This window comes from Theropithecus gelada, chromosome 18 (genome assembly GCF_003255815.1).
Source record: "Theropithecus gelada isolate Dixy chromosome 18, Tgel_1.0, whole genome shotgun sequence".
Taxonomy (NCBI): domain Eukaryota; kingdom Metazoa; phylum Chordata; class Mammalia; order Primates; family Cercopithecidae; genus Theropithecus; species Theropithecus gelada.
Genome location: NC_037686.1, coordinates 1944549 through 1957962, shown reverse-complemented (window position 1 = coordinate 1957962; position 13414 = coordinate 1944549). Strand labels below are relative to the sequence as shown.

The 13414-nt window shown below is 42.0% G+C and overlaps 1 protein-coding gene across 2 annotated transcripts in view; it reads left to right on the top strand.

Annotated features, from left to right (window-relative positions):
• Positions 1-13414, top strand: part of PIEZO2 (piezo type mechanosensitive ion channel component 2) — a 462335-nt gene that overhangs the window by 224646 nt on the left and 224275 nt on the right. For both annotated transcript variants that reach the window (XM_025365354.1, XM_025365353.1), the window contains exon 4: positions 3802-3844. In XM_025365354.1, coding sequence (XP_025221139.1) covers positions 3802-3844 — 43 coding nt within the window. The remainder of the gene's footprint in view (positions 1-3801; positions 3845-13414) is intronic.

The window sequence follows — 13414 nt, the reverse complement described above, 5'->3', positions numbered from 1 at the left end:
TGAAGAATCACAATTCATTATTTCTAACAACTTCATCTAAGATTTGAAAGGAAAAAGTCCCTTCCAGGTATTACAGTTGGTCCTCCGTATCTATAGGTTCTGCACCCTCAAATTCAACTGACCTCTGATCAAAATTATCTGAAAAAATGCAACAATAAAAACAATACAAATATAAAAAACAGTTCAATATAACAACTATTTACATAGCATATATATTACTAGGTATAATTAATCTACTGATGGTTTGAAGTATGAAGGGATGCAAGGTTATATGCAAATTCTACACTGTTTTATATCAGGGATGTGAACACTTGCAGATTTTGGGGTCCACAGGGATCCTGGAATTAATTCCCTGTGAATACTGAGAGATGACTGGGCATCCATTCTCCATGCTATATATTTTCCTTTTAATTATTGTTGCTGTTTCGGTTTTCCTGAAAAAAATATAACATATTTTAAACTTCTCTATATTATAAATCTCATTTAAAAAGTGTTGAATCAAGGGAGTCTGCCAGCTACTTTTGTTTTCTCTGCTTCTTTCCCCATGTTGGACTGCTTTGGTGAAAGTGAATAATATTACCTTACCATGTAGAGTATGGTTAATGGCTTTAAAAGAATTCCCCAGCAACTGAATAATGGGCTGCCAGAAATATTCTTGGTGCCAAAGGATCTGGACATGTCTGTTCCATTTATTGTGTGTTTCTTGTTTCATCATGACTTAAGTGTTCACAAAAGACATAAAAATCCAAACCTCTAGGGTATGTGGAGTTTGAGGGCAGAAACCATATTTTAATATATCTAGTCTCATACTTAGCATATTAAGATGGTTAGGAAAATATCAATAGCAAAAAAATGATCAGCTTGTGGTATGTCAGATACTAAAATTATTAATTAAGTTGATTTCTGGTGAATAGAAAGAAAGCATTCTGCCACTGCTGTTGTGCCCGGTTGAGTGGCCTAATGTTTATTCTCAGGAGTACAGTGTTTTGCACCGAAACCTTTTGACTTGTCCTGCCTATTTGAATAAGGTTACATTTCTCAGAAATAGGAAGGTGGGGCTTATTTTTAAATTAAAACTCTCTGTTGGCCGGGCGTGGTGGCACAAGCCTGTAATCCCAGCACTTTGGGAGGCCGAGACGGGCAGATCACGAGGTCAGGAGATCGAGACCATCCTGGCCAACACGGTGAAACCCCGTCTCTACTAAAAAATACAAAAAACTAGCCGGGCAAGGTGGCGGCGCCTGTAGTCCCAGCTACACGGGAGGCTAAGGCAGGAGAATGGCGTAAACCCGGGAGGCGGAGCTTGCAGTGAGCTGAGATCTGGCCACTGCACTCCAGCCTGGGCGACAGAGCGAGACTCTGTCTCAAAAAAAAAAAAAAAAGAAAAGAAAAGAAAACTCTCTGTTAAAAAAGCCTGACAATGTGGTAGAGCAAAATCATTTAAATTAAATTCACCTGAATAATAAATTGAACCTATTAAGAAAAAAATTGAACCTACTAAAAATAAAAAGTAGGAATAATACTGAAAATCTCTGAGAAAACAATGGAAATGCAGAAAAATGTAAAAGGTGCTTTGTTTCTTCCATGAAGCAAGAGAAGTCAAGACGAGCAGCATCTCAACCTCCTCACCATCCAATGCTTTCCTCACTCTGGGGACCCTCCACACTTGGCCTTTGCTTGGCCATCTGGTTCTCACTTTGGTAGGAGACTCATCTCCCACCCTTAGTCTAGGCAGGCAGTTGCCATTGGCCTTGAACACATTGTGGCTTCCACAGGTTATGTATTCTCTGCCAGTCTCTTAATTGCTAGGATTTCAGAGGCAGAATAATTGTCTGAGAATTACACATCGTACACATGTATCAAAATATCACACTGTTCCCATAAATATGTGCAATTATTATGTGTCAATTAAAAAAACAGTATTTTTTAAAAGAATTCCTGAGAAAGGGATTCTTAATTGTTTTGCATGTGACTCACAGGACCGAAGACAGTCACACGGGACCCACTCCCCTGGGCCCGGGACCAAGAGAAATTCCTGGACTGGTTAGCTGAAAGTCTGTGTTGTTTTTTTTTCACTCCTACTCAGCAAAACATATTGGAATTCAGCCGGGGGAGAGTGACTTCATCTAAGAATATAAGCCTGAATCTGCTTTATACTGTGTGTGCATATCTAATCCACATCCGAAATTTAGTCCTTTATTATTTATGAAAATTATTTAAAACACTCCATCATGACCAACTAGTATGAACCCAGGTTCCCTGGCAAAAGCCCATGATCACGATCTCCTGGGACTAGTTCAGTCCTTAGAGAAGGCCACAGAATTGGCCCTGGGGCCTCCTACTCCTCTTGAGGAAGCCTAATGTCTAGGAAACACTGAGTGGCCGTCCGAAGATGAAGCCTTTGAGGCAGAGTTCTCAAGAAATAAACCTAAGCTCCGTACGAGTTTATTTTGACTTTAGGAAAAGAAGCCAGGTAGCTTTTCAGCTGCCTTTTAGCTGGGAGCTCACTGCTGAAGCCACCATTTCCTGTTTACAGAAGTAACTCTAACAGAAAGGCAGAAATTATCAATAACTATCTGCTGTGATTATCAAGCAGCTAGGGCACAACACAATTTATGAATTTAGGGCTCAGTGGGTATTTACCTGCAATAGTTACTGAAATCAAAATATGTTTATTATTGACTAAGCATCAGGAAAATGTAAAAAAATGCCATGGGTTAGCACAAATCCTTAATTTTGGTAAATGTAGAATTTTTATGAAAACAGTTTTTCCTAAAAATGAGCACTTTTCCTTATATCATGTACTCAGAAAATTATTATATGCCTGTGACGTAGGGAAGAATTATTACATAGAAAATTGTATAACATCTTTTTTATACCCAGCTGTCCTTCTCTTACGGATTTAGATATACTGTTTTTTATTTGTATCAGTTGAAATAGCATTTTTGCATTCTTCTGATTTAACATGTTTAGCTTAAAAAAAAAAAAAAAGAAAATGTGAATTCTGTGCTTCAACACTGGTGAGATAAAGGCATGGTGGGTGATGTGTTGGAACTTCAGAGTGTGCCCTGGCTTTCCAGATTGCTCCACACAATTACAAGTTGAATTTTAGAATGTACAGCTGTTTAATTATGTTTAACAGGAGAGTTCCACCATATTTTTCTGAGCAGGACACGCTTAGATTTTTAGAGAACTGTTGGAGTGGCCTAGTGCTTTACCAGAGGGGTTGGTATAGAGAGTTCTGCCACATGCAGATTTTGTCGTTTTGTTTTTTCAAGATGGAGTTTTGCTCTTGTCGCCCAGGCTGGAGTGTAATGGCATGATCTTGATTCACTGCACACTCTGCCTCCAGGTTCAAGCAATTCTCCTGCCTCAGTCTCCCGAGTAGCTGGGATTACAGGCGCCCACCACCATGCCCGGCTAATTTTTGTATTTTTAGTTGAGACAGGGTTTTGCCATGTTGGCCAGGCTGGTCTCGAACTCCTGACCTCAGGTGATCTGCCTGTCTCGGCCTCCCAAAGTGCTGGGGTTACAGATATTAGCCATTGTGGCCAGCCACATTGCAGGTTATATGCACTTAAATCCCTATGTGGACTCAACTTCTGTAAATGCAGACTTTTTACTAAATTTCCTGTACTCTACAAAGGCCATCTGGGACTGGAGGTGGGGAGTGATGCATTTGAAGAAAAACCGGTCATCCTACCTAAACGTAAAACCAAATATCTAGCATGTGTGGAAAAGCCAGACAAAACTATCTGAGTCCTTGATGTGCACTGATTATCTTTCTACCTTCCATTACAGGCTCAACATGGGAAAAGACGTTCCGGCAGATCGGCTTTGAAAGGTAAGCAAGGGTTAGCATGTCTCCATTTTAGTTACTCTTGTCCCAATTTCTTCTAAGTAATTTATTGATTATAAATCAATAGTCCTGTCACCACCCTTTGGGTAACTGTATGACGTTGATCAAGTCATCATTTTGGCCCTCCGAGCCTCAGTGTCTTTGTAGAGCATTACTTTATAAAGCCTTGCCTGCACACAGAGTGGAAATAAAGATGGAATGGCGCAATGGATGGGAAAGCGCCTCTTGAACTGTAAAACAGTACACAAGGTAAGTTACGGAATTAGAGAATCCCAGGAAATGGTTGACTCTCCCCTAGCTTCATCACCTCATATGTCATAATCTCCTACAGTTTTAGAACAGAAAAGTTTATATTTGTATTGATGTCTTCCCGGTTATTAAAATTGTTAGATCTTTTTAGCCTTAAGTGAAAACTAAGATGATGTTTTTCTTAGCCAAAAGCATCTCTACACCAGCATCTCCCCAAAAGAAATGAAAATAGACTCATTATCACATCAGTCAGTGGAGTTTCTTTTCTTTTTCTTTTTCTTTTTTTCTTTTTTTAAATTTTTTTTGAGACAGGATCTTTCTCTGTCGCCCAGATTGGAATGCACTGGCATGATCTCAGCTCACTGCAACCTCTGCCTCCCAGGTTCAAGTGATTCTCTTGCCTCAGCCTCCCAAGTAGCTGGGATCTCAGGTGCCCACCACCATATCCGGCTAATTTTTGTATTTTTAGTAGAGACAGGGTTTCACTATGTTAGCCAGACTGGTCTTGCACTTCTGACCTCAGGTGATCCGCCCACCTTGGCCTCCCAAAGTGCTGGGATTACAGGCGTGAGCCACTGCACCCAGCTGGTCAATGCAGTTTCTAAACCACCTGCCTTGGAATGAATGGCAGCATTTTGCACAGCTTTCTACCAGTGGCATTTAGCATCTTATCTCAAACTTTCAATGGAAATATAGCTGTTGAAAGAAAAAAGTCATTTTAATTTTATTTTATTCTCACAGTAGATTTTGACTAGTTCTTTTTATGATAGTGAAAATGTGTTTTTCTCTGTATTGATCAAGCTGACAGAGCACTTAAAGCATATAAAGGAAATAATAAAATACTCGAAAATGCATTATTTCTCCTGTAGCAATCGAGAATAGCACATCACCAGACCCACTGTGGTAGCAGTTTCTTTGTCATTTGTTACTTGATTCAAGGATGATTTATTTCGCTACCTACACATCCAGTCACATCAGCACCATCGCTGTTTACTATCTCAGTCAGTGCTCATAATTCTTAAGGTATTGGGGGAAGTTGATTTGGGATGGTCAGATCCCACAGGCCAATTTAAAGAATAGAAAGTCATGCACAGCTTCATTTCCACGTGAAATCTTTTTCCGAAGCATCTTTCCCTTGATCCTTCTTTCATATTATGAAACATCTCAAACATACACAAAAATAGAGATAATAGCAGAAAAAGGTCACCTATCCACTCCCCAGCTCCAATAAGTCTTTGCCACACTTACGTTATTTATTTTGGCTGAAACATTTTAAAGAAGATCTCAGATACCGTGTCATTTCATCCCTGCATAGGTCAGCATGCATCTCTGAAACAAATGGCCATTTCTTCCAGAATCCTAGTGCCATCATCATACCTAATACAAATAAGTCGTTAGCATTATTTAATACCCAGTCGATATCTACATTTCCTGGTCATCTCAAACATGTCATTTGTATTGGTGGCACCAGCGTGCTGTGGAAGCCCAGACGTTCCATCTCATTATCACATCTCTTAGGCTCCTTCATTTAGATCAGTGCCCCCCAAGCCCCTCCAGCGTCCCTTCATTTTTCATCACATCATTGACTTCTGAAGAAACCAGATCAGTTGTCTTACAGAATATTTTACTTTCTGGATTTGTCTGTTTGCAATATTGTTTGTTATTCTAATCCCCTATTTCATGTAAATTCAAATTATTTCACGTTCAGCCTTTGGGAACATATATATGTTGACTTCTCGTGCTTTTGACACAGACCCATCACTCTACAGTTTTCGTGTTTCCTGCACAGTTAGATGGGCCAAGCTCATCCCCTGTTTCTCAACCTTTCCTCCCAGCAGCCATAGACAGTGGGTGTAGCAGTATTTCACTAAAATTTTGTTTACAACAACAGGCAGCAGGCAGGATTTGGCTGCTGTCATTTGTTGACCTCCACTGTAGACTTTGGTCATCGCCTGGCAGGTAAACACTCCTGAAGAAATTACATAGGCTACCCGTACAGTCAGCCACGCAGCTACCCGCACAGTTCCAGGTTTGCCTGGTTCCAAAGACTGAGCTTTTAACACCACACCACATGGAATTCTTGCGTATGTTTATTTTTGAGCCTATAGTTTCAGCCATTACTTTTCCGTACTTGTAGTATGGGTCCATTGAGGGTCTTTGGTGATCATTCTGGTTTTTAGATGTCTTAGCTTGTCATCCTGTGTTTTCCCGTGTCATCTCGTGTTTTCTCATTTAAGGGCCGACAGTATCCTGTGCATTGCAACAAGCGCCTTAAAATATAGGACAGATAGTGATCTTTGAGGTTCTTGTATATTTATAGTTGCGAAGACTAAGTGTCAGCAGTACTGTTATATATCGCTTGTCTTTTTTCTTCTCAAGTTTAACCTGTTCTTTCTCGTAAAAGGAAATTCCAGTTATATCTTAAATACAGCTATCTGGTTCTTTAGAGCAATTGTAAAAGCTATTGATCCTTTCATCACTAAGTCCTTCTTTGAAGTTCATCCGTCAACCTGGTTGCCAGCAGATTATTTTAAAGGGATCACATCTAAAGGAAAAGAAGTAACTGAGTCAGCTAAAGCTTCAAAGCTTTTTCTCCAAGAATAAAAAAAGCAAAGACGCTTTCTGTTGTACATTATGTAACTGAAAGGAAGACCTAGAGGACCTGCCCTGCCTACCCTCCTTGCAGTAACACTAGATGGGATAGTGGTGGACCTCCCCTGAGATGTTGTTCAGTCATCTGTCTGGAAGCTGTGTGATTATATGCATTGTCTCATAATAAATACACATTGTCACAGTTTATGTGGCTGTACTCATGATAATATGTCATTTTCACCTTGCAAACAATCACATTTTCCCTCTGTGGGGCTCTTAGTTTATTGTAGGACTTCATTACAGAAGTGTGTTGTAATATAGAAAGAAAATGTTGTAATGTAGGTTGGTGTATATTCTCAGTCACCTCCCACTCCTGGTGCTACATTATTGATATCTACATGACAAAAGCAGACTCAAAATTTTTTTGATTATAGCAAAAAAGAATCTGTGCCTAACATATTTTGGTTTCGATCAGCTCACCTTTCTGTGCAGATTTTCTAAGCTTATGATTATAAGTATTTCCAAATCACAGTCATTTATTAGTCTAAGATAGGGCGATGCCAGGGGTCCTGGCTTTGTAAATTCACAGACACCCTGCCTGTGCTAATCATGTGTAATTAGTAAGGGCGGCTTCGAAACTAACATGCTTTGGAGCTAAAATAGCCCAAATTCTTGGTGGCTTAGTACAACAAATGTTTCTTTCTCGCTCCTGCAAAATCTGATGAGGAGAACAGACGACTGTGGGGCAGCTCACCTCCATGGGGTGTGTCATTGGTAGGCTGCAGTCTCACGGTGCTTTCATCTCAACATGATGCTTGAGACAAATACATCTTCTTCTCTTTTTTTTTTTTTTTTTGAGACAGAGTCTCCCTCTTGTTGCCCAGACTGGAGTGCAGTGGCGCCATCTCAACTCACTGCAACCTCTGCTTCCCGGGTTCAAGCAATTCTCCTGCCTCAGTCTCTCAAGTAGCTGGGATTATATGCACCCGCCACCACGCCCAGCTAATTTTTGTATTTTTAGTAGAGACGAGGTTTCACCATTTTGGCCAGGCTAGTCTTGAACCCCTGACCTCAGGTGATCCACCTACCTCAGTCTCCCAAATTGCAGGGATTACAGGCGTGAACCACCATGCTCGGACCATCTTTCTTAATTCAATGATTAACCCTTTTCTTATGGTGGCTTTCTGAAATATGGGCTTCTAAGTTCTTTAATTCTTTCAGATAATACACAAATATTTCCGGGAAGTGTAGCAACCTATTCTGAAACTATAAAATTTCAAAGTTTACGTAGGCATTGAAAGAGGGCTTGGACAATTTCAGACTGGATTTTAAATGTTTCTTCTGGGAGTGCCATTTGTCGCTACATCTCACAGTACTCAGGCACCACACTGCCACAGACTCAGGAAGGCAACCAAAGATGGGATATAAGAAAGTTCTTGGGCCGGGCATGGTAGCTTACGCCTGTAATCCCAGCACTTTGGAAGGCCTAGGCGGGAGGATTGCCTGAGCTCAGGAGTTGGAGAGCAGCCTGGGCAACATGGTGAAACCTCATGTCCACTAAAATACTAAAAATTAGCCGGGCATGACGGCGTGTGCCTATAATCCCAACTACTCAGGAGGCCGAGGCAGGAGAATTGCTTGAACCCAGGAGGTGGAGGTTGCAGTGAGCCGAGATCGCGCCACTGCACTCCAGCCTGGGTGACAGAGCAAGCTCTGTCTCAAAAAAAAAAAGAAAAGAAAAGGAAGTTCTTATAATATCTATCATAGTGATCTCTGAGTGAGTTCTGAACACAGTTTTCTCTATCCAAGGCTGTGCTTTTTGTCTGGAAAAAAATATGTCAGCAAGTAAATAGGCTTGAGTACATTAACTTGCCAGCAGAAATAAAAGTTTTTCTTGCTGGGAGATCAAATTGCTGTCTATTTAAAAATAACAATATTTTACTGATCTCTTGCCCATTTTTAATTAAAAAGCAAAGAAGATATTCTCAGTCAATCTGTGTAATCAGAACATTACTTCAGATTACCTTATGATTAACATTATTGTATGTTATTTTATTTGATGCTCTACTTGGATGGTGGAACGAAATATCTTGCTCCTTCGAAGAACATTTTAAAATAGAAATCACCCTGAAAATAGCCTTCTGCAATGAGACAACAAATATTCCTAGTTTTTTTTTCCTTCATTGTAGACACAATTCAAAAGATCTAGCTCTGTCTTTTGGGGTGACCACAGCCCTCCACAGCTCTGCCTGTCAGCAAGCCCCTTCCCCAGCATCTATGTCATAAAGAAATTTCCAGCCGCCTCCCAAGTTTTAGATATTATTGCTCAGTAAAACCTGTCCTGATGGCTCACTCCGAGGAGCACGACCTCTTCTCATAATTCTTTTCACATTCTTGAGCATGTGACTCTCTTAATACCCTGGTGTCGTGGGCACTGCCTAATGTATACTAGCTAATCTGATGTTTGTGGGGTAAATTAATGACTTCTTAATAGGGAAATTGGAGAGCGCTTATAAAAAAGTGGGCTTAGGAAAAAGCCAAGAGAGAAAGGACCCGCTGTGTTTTTGTCATTACGTTGCAGCAGCTTCTGGAAGTGCCATTTGTCACTACATCTTACAGTACTCAGGCACCACACTGCCACGGGCTCAGGAGGCAGCTCACTCCTGAGAGGGAAGGGAAGAGAAATGGGGTCCACCTTGTAAGGTTGTTTTTTTGTTTGTTTTTTTTTTTTTGAGACAGAGTTTCACTCTTGTTGCCCAGGATGGAGTGCAATGGCACGATCTCAGCTCACTGCAACCTCCGCTTCCTGGGTTCAAGTGGTTCTCCTGCCTCAGCCTCCTGAGTAGCTGGGATTATAGGCACGCGCCACCACGCCTGGCTAATTTTGTATTTTTAGTAGAGACAGGGTTTCTCCATGTTGGTCAGGCTGGTCTCGAACTCCCAACCTCAGGTGATCCGCCTACCTCCGCCTCCCAGAGTGCTAGGATTATAGGCATGAGCCTCCATGCCCTGCCAACTTTGTAAGTTTATAAGCCTGCAGAACCTTGCATGGAGAGGTACACAGTACCTTTGTCTTAATTCAATGATTAACCCTGTTCTTATGTTAGACTTCTGAAAGATGGGCTCCTAAATTCTTTAATTCTTTCAGACTGTATGTGCATAAATATTCCTGAAAAATTTAGCAACCTATTTTGAAATTACAATGTAAAATTTTGTCAAAGTAGTTTACAATCAGGGAAATGACTGAGAAAAATGATGATTTTTTTTGTTTTTTGAGACGTAGTCTTGCTCTGTCGCCCAGGCTGGAGTATAGTGGCTCAATCTCAGCTCACTGCAAGCTCTGCCTCCCAGGTTCACGCCATTCTCCTGCCTCAGCCTCACTAGTAGCTGGGACTACAGGCGCCCGCCACCACACCCGGCTAATTTTATTGTATTTTTAGTAGAGACGGGGTTTCACCATGTTAACCAGGATGGTCTCGATATCCTGACCTGGTGATCTACCCACGTTAACCAGGATGGTCTCGATATCCTGACCTCGTGATCTGCCCGCCTCGGCCTCCCAAAGTGCAAGAATTATAGACGTGAGCCACCGCGCCTGGCCGATGTTTTTTTTGTTTGTTTTTTAAGTTGTTATTTAAGATTAAGACCAAAATATTGATTTACTGTCTTATTTGAACATTTTTAAGCCTGTGCTTCCTGCCCACCCCTAGGCTATATTTGGAGTTTTCAAGGAAACATCACAGGAATGGAACTGTGATTAATCAGATACTTATACTATGCTGGCCTCTGTGTTCGCACTTTGCTTTAGGACTTAATGAATTCCCACAACTTCCAGAGTCCGATTCTACTGAGTTATGCTAGGCGAACAGCCGCACGTCTCAGTGACTTACAAGACCAGAGCGTGATTTCTTGCTCATATTAAATGTCAGCTGCAGAGGCTGTGGATCGACTGTGGCTCTTCCCCAGTGCCTGCTGCATCCTGGGATCCAGGCTAAAACAGAGCCCTCATTTGGTACATGGCTTTCTTGTGGCTGAAGAAGAAATGCCTTGGCCATGCCAGACAGTGGCTCTTGACGCATTTGCTTGATGTGAAGTATGCCACCTCTGCCTACTTCCAAGTGCCAAGCCCAAGGCCTATGGGCACGGAAGCGCACTCCTCCCACAGGGTTCCACTCTAAGCCACACATCACACACAGGGATATAGAATATCCTAAGAAAGGGGAGTGACTGGGGGAAGTACTACACGATCCACACAGTAGACCTTTCCCGTCTTACAAATGAGCAAAGTAAAGTCATAGAAGTTAAGTATTTTACCAAGATCGCACAGCTAGTTGTAGCAAAAGCAAGAGGTAACTCAGTTTTATGGACTCCACCTTCCATTCATTCATAATCCACCGTGCTGGCTTTATTACTACATGTCCGTAAGGGTTTGTTGAGCACACATTATGACAACAGTGCTGGGTGCTAGGGATGATGGGAAGAAAAGGTCCTGGTCCTAGAGATGATACCATTTATATTTTGTGTTTATACGTATCTCCTCTATATGCAAACATAACGTACATAACTAAATGGTAGCATGTAACTCACTTTATTATATTTTGTTTACACATATCTCCTATATTTTGTATTTTGTGAGTTACATGCTACCATTTAGTTGAATCACTTGAAAATGTTTTTGGAGCAGCTGCTATGTACCAGGTGCTATTCTAATGATATTTATATTACAGAAGTGGAAGGAGGGGTAGGTCAATGTGTGGGGTTGAGGCGAGGCCTGGCTGCATAGTTGGGGGACAGGGATGGGGGTTGTACGTGAAAGCTTAACTTCAGGGGACACCTGGGCAGAGTTTTGAAGAATGACTTCATTGGCATTCATCCATCTGAACCGTTAGGGATGAAGTGTGAAGCTACACATGATGAGACATGAAATCTGGGTATGGAGTAGAAATATGTCAGGAAGTGCCTTATAGGCAATGCCAAGAAGTTTGAATCTTTTTTTTTTTTTTTTTTTTTTTTTTGAGACGGAGTCTCGCTCTGTCGCCCAGGCTGGAGTGCAGTGGCGCGATCTTGGCTCACTGCAAGCTCCGCCTCCTTCCAGGTCAAGCCATTCTCCTGTCTCAGCCTCCCGAGTAGCTGGAGCTACAGGCACGCTCCACTACGGCCAGCTAATTTTTGTGTTTTTAGTAGAGACAGGGTTTCACTGTGTTAGCCAGGATGGTCTCGATCTCTTGACCTCGTGATCCGCCCGTCTTGGCCTCCCAAAGTGCTGCGATTACAGGCATGAGCCACCGCGCCTGGCCTTGAATCTTATTCAGTAGTATTGGGGAGCCATTGAAGGGTGTAAACCCCAGAGAAGGTAAGCTTAGATGTGCTTCTAGAAATCTCACTCAAGCAGCAATATAGACAAGATGAACCAGGAGTTCAGCTAAGAAACTGCTGCGGTAGTTCAGGAGAGTGACTATGTCTCAACCAAGACAGGGACAGTGTGAGTGTGACATGCAGATGTACGCCAAACGTATTTTAGGTAAGTAGAATTCGAAGTTACAACTTGGTGAATAATTCGCTGTCAGCGTATGGGAGAGGAAGGATTCTGGAGAGCACAGCCCGTAGATTGGTGCCACCGTATAGCTGCTGCCTCCCCACCTCGTGCCTGCAGGTCCGTCTTCTCTGTCTGAGGGTTTTCTCCAGCCTCTTGGAAGCTTGCTCTTTCCACACATGGGGCAGCCTGGAAGGGCTGGGGATAAAAGCCCTGTTGCCCGTCAGTGAGCAACAGAAGTAGTGGACAAATGCTCTAGCTCCCTGTTCAATTCCTTGGACAATTCAAGGCACATTGCATAGGGTTCTGCAGAAGCTTCCTAGAAACTCTCTATGGCAGACCCACTAGCAATGCATTCTTTCTTGTCTTCTGTCTCTTCTCCATCCCTTCCTTTTGGATTTTCCAGGATGACTTCCCAAATAAACCACCTGCACCCAAGCCCTCCGTTCAGGGTCTGTACTTTGGAAAACATGAACCATTATTTCAGTGGTAAACTCTTCTTAACTGATACAAAACTAAACAACTGGGATTTGAGTTTTATCTTTGGCTCAGATTTATTCTATTAAGGTGCAAAATGACACTAATATTCTTCATACTATTACTTTAATTACCAATTATATACCTTTAGGTGTATAAGCCATGTCCATGGCTCATACATTTTTGGGAGGAGGGGTGTTGTGTCATAGATCCCTAGAGAAGCTGATGAAAACAATGGGCACATAAACAGAAAATTTCACATTCAGTGTCAGGGAATTCAAAGAAGCTCAGAAACACACTCTCAGTTTATCTCAGTTGAAAAGCCCTGTTTTGGATGCAGTTATCAGTGTATTTCTTTCTCAGATGACAAAATCTACAAATGTTCCTTCATGCCCTCTATCAGTTCCCTGGAAGCAGATGGGCAATGAATTAAACTTCGGTCACAGCATTCTGCAATTTGAGAGCCTCAGATACCCTAGAGCAGCAGTCCCCAAACTTTTTGGGACCAGGGACTGGTTTTCTGGAAGACAGTTTTTCCACGGATGGAGGTAGGGGTAGGGGTAGGGATGGTTTCAGGGAAACTGGTCCACCTCAGATCATCAGGCATTAGCCTCTCATAAGGAGTATGCAACCTAGATCCCTCGCACGCGCAGTTCACAACAGGGTTCTCGCTGCTATGAGAATCCGATGCTGCTGCTGCTCTG